The sequence below is a fragment of the Nuphar pumila genome, chromosome 8 (genome assembly GCF_984573655.1).
Source record: "Nuphar pumila chromosome 8, dmNupPumi1.hap1.1, whole genome shotgun sequence".
Taxonomy (NCBI): domain Eukaryota; kingdom Viridiplantae; phylum Streptophyta; class Magnoliopsida; order Nymphaeales; family Nymphaeaceae; genus Nuphar; species Nuphar pumila.
In genome coordinates this window covers 13,388,713-13,404,851 of record NC_143256.1, presented here as the reverse complement: position 1 = coordinate 13,404,851, position 16,139 = coordinate 13,388,713, and the positions used below count along the sequence as shown (strand labels likewise).

General features: G+C 35.9%; 1 protein-coding gene across 1 annotated transcript in view; it reads left to right on the top strand.

Annotated features, from left to right (window-relative positions):
• The window catches only part of EMB3012 (embryo defective 3012), a 136,019-nt gene that overhangs the window by 31,035 nt on the left and 88,845 nt on the right, over window positions 1–16,139 (top strand). The window contains exon 5 of the mRNA XM_090016054.1: window positions 8,458–8,804. Coding sequence (XP_089872180.1) covers window positions 8,458–8,804 — 347 coding nt within the window. The remainder of the gene's footprint in view (window positions 1–8,457; window positions 8,805–16,139) is intronic.

Here is a 16,139-nt window from a genome sequence, read left to right as displayed (position 1 = left end):
TACTGGTTTTAATTTTTTATGAAAACTGAACGGGTGGCCTCTCACCCTTTAAATATTTCTATTGATAATCCCTGGAATAGATAAACTAGTCTTTGTAAATTTTCAGCAAGGAACTTAACCAGCTTAAATTTGTTTCAGAGATTGTGTTCAATAAAGAAGTAAAATAGAAGATAATAAAAGTGCCGTAGATCCACAAAATCAAAAGTATCACCACACAGAAAGATACAGAGTTACCGGAAATGCCTAGGCAAGTGGGGAAGCGCACTTCCCCGAAGCATGTTGCGGAAGCGCGAAACGTCGCGCTTCTGAAACGCGCTGGGAAGCACCAAATTTTTATGGGAAGCACATTTCCCTTTTATGGGAAGCGCGTTTCCCTTCACACTTCCCCCCCTTTTTTTCATTTTTTATAATAAATCAAGCTCAAACTCACTTCCTGTAAGCTTGAGCAGAGCCAAGCCAGATGTAACATATTACTTGATAAGGTAGAGGAAATGAGATTGGAACCTGTTATCTCTCATTTAAAACGAAATGTCCTTGCACTATGATTCAAAGCGCGTTTCCCTTTTATGGGAAACACACTTTTCATTTATGGGAAACACGCTTCCCCCCTTGCTTCCTCCCTTTTTTTCATTTTTTTATAATAAATCAAGCTCACTTCCAGTAAGCTTGAGCAGAGCCAAGCCAGATGTAACATATTACTTGATAAGCTTGAGGAAATGAGATTGGAACATGTCATCTCTCATTTAAAACGAAATGTCCTTGCACTACGATTCAAAACACTTTATAGACTAATTTACTCTAAACAAGTTTAACAAACCTGGCTCAAGCTTGAGCTTGTTTATTAAATGAAAGAGGATGAAGCCATGCCTGAGTTTCTTGCAAGAAGATCAACACCACCTTTTTGGCAGCAAGACACCCATTTGATTTTTACTCTGTAAGCAATCACCTGAAAACGAACCATAATACTTCAGATGGTATTCACTGTCTCACTATCGTGGAAAAGAAAAAGAAAAAAAAAAGCTATGGAGAAACATTACACACACACACACACACACATATATATATATATAGTTAGAGAGAGAGAGACTATAGGATTACACTCTGTTCAAGACCTTTAGACAGCGTATACCATCAGAGATTGAGCATTGTGAGATCAAAAGTGGGATCTGTGTGACATTCAGCTGTAACCAATAATAAAAAGGAAGTATAACACAGTGAATAATAAAAGAAACAGAGATATCAGGGCTATTATCACATATATCAGTGGTAGTTTGCCTGTATCAGCTATCGCAATACACACTGAACAGTAAGTTCTTCGACCAGCATGTGAATCAAGTACCACCAAGTAATCAACAAACAAAAAATTCCTTATGACAGTAGCCAGAAACAAGCATAGAGTCAATAGGGTATATCATCTAAAGGTTGAAAACACAAATCAAACGGGAATATTCACAACTAAGATATGTGCCACCAAGCAAACAAAATAACCATTATACACAATTCACTAGCTGTCAAAACAATGTTTTATCAAATGGATTCTGATATGAAAAAGTGATTACTTTCACTAGACAATGTTTTTTTCATTTTTTTATATTTATATTTATATATATTTTTTTCTTTTTTCGCTTCCCCCTCGCTTCCTAGGTCACTTCCGGTTCGCTTCCTAGGTCACTTCCGAGACTATTCCTGATTCGCTTCTAAGTCGTCCCACGCTTCCCGCTTCCTAAAATTTTGAAAGTGCCTCGCTTCCCGCTTCCGCTTCCTGTTTCGCTTCCCGCTCCCGCTTCCTCGACTGACAACCATAGAAAGATATCAAACTTCTTGCAGGACAATGTGGAGGATTAAAAATTATAAGAAACCCTAATCTGAATTGACAAGTTATGGAACTAGAGACCTGCAGTCTTGTGATATGCCTTGTGTAAGAGAATGTTACAATGAAAACTGAAATCCTCGATGAAGAAAAGACATAATTTTATGTCACCATTTAGTAATGCTCCATCACTTGAATGTCTCAACCAAGGTTGTATCGTTTTGTTACCGTATTGGTCAGGCCCAAAGTAACACCATATCGTAAATGTATCATAAAATTTTAATAAAATATTTAAAAAATCCAAAAAAATAAAAAAATTCAAGAAAAATAAAAAAAATTAGCAAAAATTCTAAATAAACATATCACTTGAAACAATGATGAATTGCATAAAATACAACCATAAAATCACATATGAAGCATTTATGTCGCTATGAGCCCCATAAGACATCATCAAACATCAGTTAATATAGAATCATAGATAATATTGCATGCATATCTCACAATAACAATGCAAAATATTAAATATCTTGCAATTAAGAACATCTCACAAGACTCATACTTTCATATTAGATAAACAAAAACAAAATAACCAGGTTTATGCGCAATTAAGTGTTAAATAACAAAGTTTTTTTAAAACATATTACATAAACCTCAATAATCATAATCATCTTCATCATCATTATCTTCTTCTTCTTCTCCTCCTTTTTCTTCAAAATCCACATTGTCTCTAAGATATATGGGGTTATCATCTACCTCCTGTGCTCCTTCCACATTAATCCACTTAATGTCCACTTCGTTCAAAAGAGTCCCTGCTTCTTCTTCCACCCATGCATCCAATTAATCAAAATGTTCCAAATTGATAGGATCAAATTGCTCTTTGTGCCTCCTTGATGATAACTTTTTAATTTGCCTAAAAGGGTGACATGAAAAAATTAAAATTAGTTGGGTTTTGAATGATTTAAAAAATAATTTTAAATAAACACATGTAATTGACCAATAAACTTTATAATTTTATATATCTCAGCCGCAGTTGTAAGTTATAGCAAACGTAGACGAGGTCATGAATTTGATCTCGAATGCTATAATCAGGGACCTTTCGATGCAATCCAAAAGTCCCTTGATGACTTCTCTGTCCATTTTAAACCTAGGGGAGTATTTAAATGCAGGATTTAAATAATATGCTGCAGTATGAAGAGGTTGATGAAGTTGTCCAGTCCACCTATAATCAATGATGTTCCATATAGGTATGTGCAATTTTTTCTTCCCCTTCAAATCATCTCTAATGATTTCTTTTGTCTTATCCATGACCTCATAAAGTCTTCTTTGTCAATCAATTGAAACACCTTCACCAAAGATATAGTTATTCTCAACAACTTCACGAATGAATCTCATAATTCACTTTTGAATGTAATATCTACAATTTCTCTGAGCTTTCTTTTTTGTGCATGGGGATTGTGAAATACCTTGGAGACTTGGTCCTCCATAATACAAACAAGAGAAAGACAAAAAATAAAATAGAAAAGAGGAAAAGATGCAAGAAAAAATAAATGTCTTGATCATTTAGGGTGACGTCTTTTCATATATATAAGGGCTTACATGAAATTACAATATTGACCCTTTGTGTATGGAACAAATACAGAAATATAAAGTACATTTGGATTTGGATATGGATTCGACTATCATAACATGCCCCCTCAAACTGAGCATGGTTGAGGACCATGGACAATTTGGATCTCAAGTGCCAGTGACGATGGATAGTAAGAGCCTTGGTGAAAAGGTCAATGACCTGGTCCTCTCCTCGAATAAATACTGGATGGATTTCTTTGGCTTCCACTTTTTCTTTGATAAATTGTTGATGAATCTCTACATGTTTCATCTTACCATGTTGAACTGGATTGGTAGAGATGGCTACCACACTTCGATTATCACAATATGAGAGTGAATTGGATATATGCTGGTGCAAGCTAAATAATATATGTTTGATCCGTGCAACCTCCACAGTAACCGCTGTCATAGCCCGATATCCAGCTTTTGTGCTGGAGCGAGCAACCGTTTTCTGTTTTCGACTAGCCCAAGATATGAGGTGAGTACCCAGATAAACTCCATAACCACTCACAAAATGTTTCGTAAAAAGATCATGTGCCCAATCAACATCAGAATAGGTGTTAACTTTAATAGAGACTTGAGTACTCACCAAAGAAAGTTTGAGATAGATAAGGCCATGTGAAAGAGTACCTTTAATATATCTGAAAATTCTTTTCATGGCTTCCATATGTTTCACCTGGGGCTGATGCATAAATTGGGATACTTGATTCACCAAAAAAGCCAAGTCAGGACGCGTGAAGGTCAAATACTGCAAGGCACCAACAATGCTGCGATATTTTTTAGGCTCAGGAAAGTCAACATCATCGGAAAAATGGTGAAAATGCACTCTTGAGAAAATTGCCAAAGCCCTTTCCCTTGCACACAAATTGGCTCCCAATCGATCTCATGGCTCCTATGGTGTGTGAGTTCCCTTCTAACAACCTCTAGACAAATGGAGAAGTCGGCCCTCAAGAGGCCTTTAAAACCCCAAAACTTAAAAAGTAAGTTTTAGGTCTTTTTTAAGTGTACCACACCCGTATTGTACTATCATACGATACACCTGACACGGGTATGATACACACTCATATCACGATACGGGTGTGTATCGTATTTCCTAAAAGTAACAATATGTATCGTATTGTATCATACGATACATATAACACTGATCTCAACTACATGAAGAAGCTTATCGAGGCCATGAGGGATGAAGATCATGTGTTATGGGTGTAGAAAAATCCCAGAATGCTGGGTAAGGTTGTTGCGGTACATAATAAATAATAAATAAATAAATGTGTGTGTGTGTGTGATCATTTCTACCAATATCTTCTTGCAACAAATGTGTACACTTGCTTGCTTGGGATGCAGGTCATACTGATCTGCTGAACATGCCTAGTTGTTGGCTTGAAACTTGCAGAACCTGCTAGGTTCTCCAGCAATTCAAACACCAGTTCAGCCATAGTATGCACTTGGTGAGAAAGCATTTTTTTTAGCATTACTTTGTTGCTGAAAGCATATCTTGATTTGTATCAGAAGATTCAAGATGGCAATGATTAACCAAGGTTGTAAAATGCATACAGTTACTAGTATGGTATTTTATTGTAAAATATGATATTACTGTAATATAAACCTAAATTTAAAATAACAAAAATCTTAGAACACAAATAATAAATAAAAATAGATTTTGTGATGGCTGAAAATAAATTTTTAAAATTGCATTTTACTGTAGATTCTATAATATTGATCATCTTCATCTGTGGTTTACTATATACAATTTGATACTGGAGTGAAGTGAAGCTACTAATGATAAGCAATAATCAACTTCATAAAATATCAATGCTCAAGATAACAACTAACAAGTAAATAATGTATTAAACCAAAAAAAGGTTATCCAAGTAACAAATAACGTGTAGCACAATATACCATACCAGTAAAAAAGAGACTAAAATGTAAATGTAAAGTTTTATAATGCAAAACAAGTTAAATGTTTCTCCCTAGTCTTTCTCTCAACTCTAAAGTTAAAACTTAAAACACCTAAGTAACCGGCAAACATTTGGTCAGAACTTCATACTCCATTTGCTGTTTTTTGTCTTCACGTGACCATGATGCCTACCTGCTTGAATAACAAAGGAAAATAGAGAGGAAGGAAATAATGAAAGGAGAAGAGGAAAGAATAAAAGAGGAATAGGCCAACAAACCTCATCTTTTCATTTCTGTATTAACATTATGTATGTCTCTTTTACAAAAGGTGTACAGCTGTGCCAAAAATGCCCTTGGGTATAAAACATAAAGATTTTTCTGTGTGAAACTAAAAAAAGGACAAGTGTGCCCTTAAAAGAAAGATTAACTCCTTCAACAGTGTCCAGGTACTGCACATGCAGCAATATAGGTGTGATGCCCTTTTATAAGTGTCCATGTTACATGGGTTAGAAGGGGCAACATTTTCATCATCATCATTCTCTTTATCATCAATAGGCCACAGTTGTGAATGAATTCAACATTCATCATTTATTTTGCAAAACTTACATTCCAGTGATCTCCTTTCTTGCGTTTCCCATTGCCTTATAGGAGATTATTCGATGCCATATTCACTAGACGATATTTCTTACCTAAAAACCAAAAGTGGCTTAGCTTAGATGGAGGGAGCCTTAAACTATGTGGAGGAACGAGCTTTACTAAAATGTGCACAATATCCTTCTTGAATGCCAAACTGATTCTTTGAATGAATGAAGTTTGATGACAACCCCAGTTTCCTAATTCTAAAAGACCTAAAGAAAGTCCCAAAGCCATAAATGGGAGCTTGGGTCGTCGAAGGGATTAAAATTGGCTGTACTAGATCCAGAAACCCTATTTGGAATCTTACAAAAATAAAAAAAATGGTTGCTGTAAAATCGAGTTTCAACACAGTGTATTACATGATACATCTATCATACACCAGCCAGTTTCAGGGATTCTTATCAATTTTATGGTTGTTGTAGTATATGTTACACACTTTGTAACACTGTTTGCACTACAACTTCATGTATTATTCAGTCACAAATATCGTTCTCAGGAATTTCTTGGCAAGGGAAAAGTTTGGGAGATTTTAAAAAAAGTTGTTTTTCTCAGGAAAATTCGGGAAAATCTCAGCAAGGTTTAAAAGGAATGAAAAATATAAAAAATGATAAAAGCAAAAACAATAAAACATGAAAATATATTATTTACACTTCTTAAAATTTATTTTATATAATGAATAATTTAAAACTTTTTAATAACTAATGACAAAAATAAGTGACGGCTTATAACTCTTTTTTTTTTGTTTTTTAAAGGAAAAAAGAGGAATGAACATGAGTAAAAAAATGAAAAATAACAATAATAAACAAAAACAATTCAAGTAAACCATCCACAATAAAACTATGCATCCAACCCTAGTCCTGGCCTCCATGCTCATTGCTACAATCGGCCTCCTCTCCATTGGGTAGTGTTTGGTCGTGGTGTTTTTGGTATGTAGAGATATAGAGATGGTGGGAAGGTGGTAGGGTATTAGGGCAGGAGTTGGTGAGAGGAATAAGGGGACATTAGGTATATAGGCATCACAAGGGATGGCAATGAGTATCTTTCTGAAGAGAGACTACATGCTCAGAGAGAGAGAGAGAGAGAGAGAGAGAGAGAGAGAGAGAGAGAGAGATTTGTGTGACTTATGTGTAAAATACCTTCTTTTTCTAATCGGTTTAGTGTATGTGCATTAATTTGTAATGCTTGATCATTCGCTGCTGGTTTTGAATGGGGCCATGCAAAATGGTCCCATATCGATGGGTGTGTGAAGAGGAGAGGATGGCTGGGGGGTGGTAGGATGGTGTTGTTGGAGAAAGAGGACAAGGAAAAGGGAAGGGAGTGGATGTTCAGTGGGTGATTGGTGGGGAAGTTGGAGAGGAGAAGGAGAAAAAGGGGAGGCGGCTGATGAGCCTGGAGTGTCTCTCGCCAGCAAGACAGTGCCCGACCAACTGGACCCAACTAGCGAGATGTTGCTGGTTGGGTTCTGATTGGTCCCATATCTCTGTCCGACTGGTGGCTGCTTTATAAAGACGAGGAGCATGCAACAGGTTTGCTCATGTTGGGCTGCCTCACCATTGATGAAGATGTGCCACAGTCAACGGCGATGGTCACATCGCCCTCCAAGTCATGCATCAACAGCTCCGTTTCAATAGGAACTTCAGGATTTCACTTTGATTTGCCCATCTATTGTTGTTCGACATGCTATGTTAGATCATAATCTCCTCTCTCATCTTAGAGAAGTGCTTGCGAATCTGCTTGCAGATATCTTCGTAGTGTTCATGCATTAAGATTTCCATTCGAGCAATTATACCATTGACCAACTCGCTTTTAGACCTCCCAACATCTCGAATCATGTAATGACATAAACCAACTCTTGATGCAACAGGATTGTCCCTTGAATCGTCTGTTTAAATGAACCAAGGGGTTGATCTTGCTCTGATACCAGCTGATGCAAATTTGTCACCGGATTCACAAAACTACACTACGAATTAAACTAACATGAAATTAAATTAATGGAAAGGGAATAACAGTAGCAATAAAGTAACAGGAAATAGGGAAAAGGGTTTATGAGAAAATCACATCAAAAGCTCCCTATAGAAATCCTTATAAGTTTATAACGAGTGTTTATGGGTAATAACTAAAAACTCTAATTCTAAATTGGATCTGAGATAGATCCGTTACATAATTAAGATCCAACTTTAAATAAAAATTCAAATAAAACCCTAAACTAAGAACTATATCCAAATGTATCATTTGGACCCAGATTGCACGGTGCTTCGCTCCTACATCAGTTTGTATGTGTAATTTTTTATTGAAATAATCTTGAATCCTTGAGAAAAATAATGTACATATTGAGGTGTTTTGAAGTGTACTTATGTCTTTGCTAACAACATTTTCTGTTATGTTAATCATGGCTAATTTTATACTCAGGTGCATACTTAGCATTTGGTCTTGACTAACACTTCAATATTTTCTTGGCTAGCTTTCTTGGTTGATTTTGTTTCTCATTGTGCATTTATTCTATGTCATAGCTGTGAGTTTGCCATCTCCATATCACCGTTGGTCAGTGGAAAATTCTTCTGTTGCTTCAATTGGCTCTATGATGGGTTTAGCATCTGCTGTGAACTTAGGAGTTACAAATGTAGTTGTTGAGGATATGAGGATCTCTGGTCACCTGCAGCTGTCCTCCTTGCATGTGGTCTTGCCTGATCGCATAGTCCTCTACATACAACCTGTAACTATTTCATGTGATCCAGTTGAAGGAACAGAGTCCATCCCTTCATTTGTTCGTTGGTATCTTGTTGTGGGTCAGGAATATGCTGTTCATTTGAAAGTCTTCTCGATTGAATCTGGCCTAAGACCATTATATATCACAGAGGTTTGGAAGCTTTTCTCTGACTAGTTCTCTTTCAATTTCACGTTCTTTATGACATGGTTCTGTTTTTCCTTGAGCTTTTGTTGGCAGCTCATTTTTTTTTAAACTCCTTTGGATAACTGGATTTGTTCATTGATCTTATACAGATGTCATTCAGGTAACTTCGTGCAGCCTAAAACTTTAATTTTAGTTGATCTTTGTAACAGTTTTGGCCAAAAAGATACAACACAAATGTTATATTTGTACAATGGATTACTCGTATTTGTCACAGAGACACAGACATGGGTAAGGGACATGGCACAAACACTTGGTATCATGAGAGTTTTGTACTACTAGGTCATGGGGAAAAGGTGCCAGCGATACTATGTGTGTAGTACATATGCAATTATGTACATTAAAAATTCTTGATCTAGTGCAATAAAGCATGGTACGATCTTAAGTACAAATTCTTGAACAATAATTCTGAATCGTTATGATTAAAAACATTTGAACCTAACTTAAAAGTTATAATATAATCAAAGGAAAAAAATTAAACAAGAGCACATACATCATAAAAAAGCGACAGACGAAGTTAGGGACACGTTGTTAACCATCTCTGACATGGGTTTGACTTCATCCATGAAGTGTCATGGTGGATATGCATGGTAAGTGTCCTTGACATAGACTCATATGTTTATGTGCATCCCTCATGTATGCATATAAATTTCATACATAGAAGCGAGATACATGGATGGGCGGAATTCTCTACATAGCAATTTTCTTATTGTCTTTGGACTGGTCACTGATAAATACAATTTCTGAAACAGATTTCTGGCTGGGAGAGGGTGATTGGGTGAGTACTATTATGGTGCTTGATGAGGCGGAGTTTGAATAATGGCATCTATGAAGAGGCTTGCAGTCCAAGCCATTTTGGATAGGTCAGACAGTGTACTGTAGAAGTATTCCAAATGGGGGAGAGGTTTTTCATATTAAGTGTGCTATACATCCATGTTGGAATCTTTGAATTTCCTTTTTCCTAGAGAGACCATTTTGGGGTGCTTGTAACTCTAGAGATTTAATTTTAACCTGGCTGATTTGCATGGGTCAGATTCTTTCTGAAAAACCTCAAACAGTGAGGGATCAACTTGGCTTGTTGATGGTAATTGTTCTAGCTAGTTGATGCTTTATGTGAAATCCAACATTGATCAAGATGTGCTAGCTTATTGAGTAGATTGTTGGTGTTTGTAATAACCGATTTTTTTTGTTTATTTCCTTTATAAAATAATGTGAAATGTGCAAAATGGGCCTAGGATCCGTATTTCGGATCTAGGACCCATAAAGGGGTATATATATAATTAATATCATATATATATAACAAAAAAAAATATAAAATTTGTGGATCCCACATTTTCATGTAAGACCTGGATCCAGTTCACAGACCCAAATCAACTACAGATCCACTGACCTTGATCGCGGTAGGTTCACGGGTCTCGGATCCTGACCCGGACTGCACCCGCGTAGCGGGTAAGTAAAACGTAAGGAAAAAAAGGGCTTACACCCGATAAAACACAGAGTTAGGGTTCTGAATGAACCCTAACACAACAAAACCCCGAATTCGCAAAGGGGGGAGAGGGGGGCGATACGCAGTCGCCGGGGAGGTTTCCTCCTTTTTCAGGCACTCTCCTACAAGAGGGGGGTCTTCGAGTCTCGCCCTCCCACACCTCTCCTCCTCGTCTCTGCCTCTCATCTCTCTCGTTCTCTTCTCTACCCTCTGTATCCCCTTCTTCCTCTCGTTTTCGCGCGCGACAGCAGTAGCACCAACGTCGGCCGATCCTCCTTTCGCGACAACAGTCTTCGATCACCGGTTTGAGGTACGAGTTCCCTCTCGTGATTTGAGTAAGGTATTGATTATGAGTAGAGTTTTCTTGCATGATTTAGAGTACCAAGGAAACCCAAATCAAGTTTCTTGGTCGTGTTTTTTTTTTTTGGATTACGGGGGGGGGGGTCTCTGTGTCTTGCGTGTGTACTGATGTAGGGTTTATGTGTTTTTGCATATGTGTCGATGTCAAGCATGCACTGTGTTGCTGTTGGAAAAGTTTCTGTTTGAAATTTTTGATTCTACTATGGGTTTTTCTATGGTTCAGTGGAGTGCTTGTCTAAAGTATCATATAAGAAACTGCTCAGCCCATTCGAGTGAGTTTAAAATAAAAGGGTAGAATCTGGGTTCAACAAGTGTGCCCTGTATAGAGTTCTTGTTTTCTCATTTAACACATCGGTTTTGGGGAGATCAGTATTGAAACTATAAATTGTTTTTTTATGCATATTCGTGCTCTTGTGTGTGAAACAACACCAAAAGAGGTTTGATTAGATGCAGTTATGGAATTTTGTTTTAAAAGGGGTCTTATCCCTACGGTGGTATTTTCCTTCTCTGTGTTTTTCTTTATATATATATATATATGTATATATATATATATATATATATATATATATATATAAACCTAAACTGTGGGTATTAATATACATATAGACTAGACTATATAACCTCATCTAGTATTTTTAGTCTCATAGGTGGTTCTAGAATTATACTGTTGTATTTATATAATACAACAAACTTCAAATTTGTATTAGTTTGATGGTTTTTCTCGTACCGAAGCTTGACAAGATTCTATATTTTAAAGCTAGTGTGTTTCTACCTGCAACAGCAGTACTTCGTTAATGTACACTTTTGAATATGCTTTATTTATTGCTTTTCCACCATCCATCATGCTTAGGAACCCTCGCACGACTTTCTCGTTATAATAGTGTTTGATGTTCGAGATAACAACTAAAGGTCTCATGGTTTTGAAATTTCCAACTTGCTGTTTAAACTTGAGCTTGTTGATCATGTATAGGGAAGTAAAACAGTTTAGTTACATATCTTAGACTTGGGAAATCCTTGTTTCCTGTTATCCATTGATAAAATTCATCTTTTTCAACTGGGACTGCATCTTTTGATCTTTGAACATATGTTGCTTAATTTGTATTGCCACTGTAATGTTCAACTTTTGTAGCTTGTACTGTGGGTAATATATCAAACTCTACCATGAGAGCAGTCGTGTGTGGTTTCACCTAAATACATTGGGACACCCATTGGATCGATTGAAGTGGGGTTACAATATCTACTACCTATCTAGTTCCCCGCTGAATGGTTCATGGGTTGGTGGCACTCCAATGCGGGATACTACATCCATACTATACCACACATTTTTACTATCTAGTAATAGTTCCTCGATTTTTTTACCTTAGAGTGGCTGAACAAAAGGCGTTAAGTATATTTTGAATTATTCCTTGTTAAAAGATCGTTGATTTTGATTTTTGAATGCTCAAACTCTTTCATGTTCGGAGTATGATTCCATGGTTATACTACCCTATGTTCTGAAATGTTCACACTCACCATATCATACGCAAAGAAATTTGGGTTTTTACATGACAGTGTATAAACATGTACAATATATACAGGGTGTTAATTTAATGTTAATATGTGTCGATTAAGCTGCATACTTTCTGAATTGTTAAATACAATGGCTGAATGATCATAGGTAATAAGTTTGTTAATATAAATTAAATTTCTGTGAGGATCCATGATAAAAATTACATTTTTGTTTGTTAAAGTCCATGTCAAAACTCTGAATCTTTGCATTTTCTGCATCTTACCACATATATGAATTTGTGCAGTTTTTACAATGTAAGAATACCAGAGTATGTGTTCAACCTTACTTTGTGCTCAACTTGATAATCGACAATTTTGATATTGAAAGGTCCGTCATATGAATGTGAAAGGAAGTATGCACCTGGGATGGTGAACACATGCATATGAGCATGGTGGATCATGCACATTACTAAATTTGTATGAAAGATTGTGCATGTGGAATCATGTTAATATCATTGCGTATATTGCACACTGTTATGGTTTTTGCATATGGTGCATCGATGATTGAAATGAATTATCGAGGGTCGGGTGGCCTCGGGCTGTGGGTTGCTTCTTTATTAATTTTGAATGCATCGCAAGAATTACATAAGTATTTTACTCTGAATTGCACTGTTCTCTGTGTTTTCCATGGGCGGGAGTCCTGTGATGGTTCTCGTATGGGTAAACGTGAGCTTTTGCCTTTGTTTTTGCATGTTGAATTGTAAAACTCAATAATTGTCTCTTAATAAAAAGATAATAATTAAGAACAATGTAATATACGTTCTGGGATCTCCCATCTGGAGAATGAGGATCTTAGAGATTCGGTCTTGGGGAGACTGTGAGGATACAAAAACTCTGTGGGCTTTACTTTTGTCCCTTGAACCCGATATTAAGGTTATTTTTCCTGGCCATAATTGTAGGGAGAGTCCGTCACTTTGTCTGGGGTGGTGTGTAGACACAACTGTTGTTTTGATATACCAAGTAAGTGACACTTGTGGGCGTGTGGTGTCCCTGGTGTTCTCGACATTAAATGAGTGGTCTAATGTTCCAAAGGCTGTTTCGGTCAAGCGCTAAGTTTGGAACCTAGTAAAAAAAAATACAAATTGTGTGTTAAGCTACCATGGGAATCTAACTTGACCTCAGAGATTTTACCCGTTTGGTGTATCTGCGGGCAATGATAATTAAAAAGAGAAACTTAAATTGTATGTATTTAATAGAGCATGCATATGGGAAAATGAAACTTAAATGAAAGACAATAAGGTGTTCATACGTTGCACATAAATGATGTATATTTCTGCCATGCATTAGAACATGCATATGTTATATGTTCCCTTAATTGTTACATGTTGGTGGGTGCATGATGTTTAATCTCTAATGTCTGTTAAATATTTTGCTTACTTAAATTGCGATCCTTGCTATTACTTAAATGTTTCTTCATACTTAATAAATGCTCTTTATTGCATAAATGCTTAATTGAATTATGAAATTATCATAATTGCATTCTTCTAAATTATTGCATGAAATCTTATCTATATTCTTTAGCTCACTTGTTTCATTTGAGGAACCTGTACGCAGAATTCTTTGGATTTTTGACCCCCTATTTCTATGGGTTTTCGCAGTCAGAGATGATCAGTGAAGCAACTAGTTTCTGGGGAAGTCACGGGTGTCACGCACTTGCTAGATAGATCTCAGATGGACAACATGACTTAGTCTTTTTCTTTATTTACTTTTATGTCATATAAATAACTCTGATATGTCTCTTACAGTTGTTGCTTAAACATTCTTTCTTTCAAATAAATGAATAATGGTTTGGTTTGGTATGGATGATAAGTGTAAGCTCTATTGTGGTATCTGGTTATCTAATTGGGAGTGGAACTGTAAAGACCCTTGGTTTTTGGAATTGTTTCCGCACTTGTTTAAATTTTTTGTTTGCATTTTTCAAGGCATATGAGTTGGGGTCGTTACAGTGTTGACCCAACCATACATGATAAAGATCATATGTGTATGGTCGCAATATGCAGCGATCCTAGGGCTGGTTGCTGATATTATACTTAGTTTTTAGTAAAACTACCAATGGGCAAGCCATTGTGGCTAATTTTCACCACCATCTTCTGAAGGTTGCAGCTTCCGAATGCCTAATCCACTAATCAGATGGTAGGATAACTGACTTTCAGTTCACCAAACTGTTCCCCTTCTATCCATTGGTTCCTTTCAAAGGTAATCATGTATGTGCTTCTCTATTCTGTTACACCTCTTTCTTGGCATTCTGAAAATGGCCATGAGGTACACTGGGATAGAGGCAATCACGTGCTAAATCAACGTGATGCACCAACAATGGATAGATATCTCCAAGTCCAAGAACATCCTTTAAGTTTTTGTATTATGTAGTGTATATTAGGCACACTCTGTTACGTGCTACAATATTGTGTTTAGTATCTTCTAACTAATGGTCTCTATAGATTTGCTTATCATGTGAATATGACTCCTTATTCACTACACAAGTATTTAAATATGAATTTTGATTCTTTTCTACTGTTATCATTTGCTATTCATTAAAGGCTATGTTCAAGTTTTCTGATGGTAGAAATGCCCAATAGTTATAGATTTTTATTAAATTCTTAAGTTTTGATGCTTTACAATATGTCACATGGGTGCGTGTGCGGGGTGCGACACTTTTAAAAAACTTGGGTGCGGTAAAAAAATCAATATATATATATGATTTTTAAGTTTTAACCTTTAACAACATTAACACTAATGAAATAAAAAACAATAATCACAATATCATCAAATCAATTCATCATCATGCATGCAATAAATCAAATTAACAATCTATTATTCTATTCTACATCATAAAAATCAACACCACAATTATAAAAACAATCAAACAAGTAAAGCAGAAAAGAAGTCAATTATATAGTATACTAACAAAAGAAACAAAAAATGCATAATTACATACCAAAAGTATATCCTACACAACGTATATGACGATGAGGTAATGGATTCTAATAATTTTCTTCTTCATCATCAAATACATTGGTAGAAGTAAGACTGGGCTCAGATAAATCCATGTTTGTAATGTTGAAATCATGCTCTCCCTCTAAGTCAGACTCTTATGGGTTTACATCCCAAAATTTAGAATTACAAACCCAATTTGAAAATGTTAAATATAAGTATATTTAAATGAAAAAACTAAAAAATAGTTAAATAACTAAGAGAGCAAATTAGTACTTGTATTCATCATTGGTTCACGAAATTAGTCGAAGATTTGAATGAACATATACAAAATCCTCTGCACGCTTGCTGGTGAGTTTTTTTCTCTTCATGTTGTGGATTTGAGAATATGTGCTACAATTTCTTTCACAACATGATGAACTAACAGGTTGGGATAACAATATTAATGCAAGACGTTGGAGAAGAGGTGTTTCTGATCCAAATGTTGACCACAATGTAATAGGATCTATATTATCCTCTTCTCTCGCGAGTATGCAAAATTTTCAAACTCGTATGTGACTTGATTTAGATTATGTGATTTTGGATAAAGTCTTGTCATACAAATATTTCTATGCCTTGATAGCTCTGAGTCTAAATTTGGAGGGACATGACAAATACCACATTCCTGCTACTATTTTGCATAACATTTTGGATTAAGAGAATGTGCCATGCAATACAAATGAGTGTTGCTCTTATCCCATATTCTGACTAAAACTGAATGAATATGGTTAAAAAATTCAGAATCATCCAACGCAAGATTTTTTCCTTCATGCTTGAAAACTACAACTTGTATTTTTTCAATCATATTATCCCACATTTCATAAACTTTGTGAAGCATAGGCTCATCCTTATCAACTTCTCTCAACATTTCTCAAATAGGTTAAGTAAATTGAAGGAAATATACGACCCTGTTCCAAAAC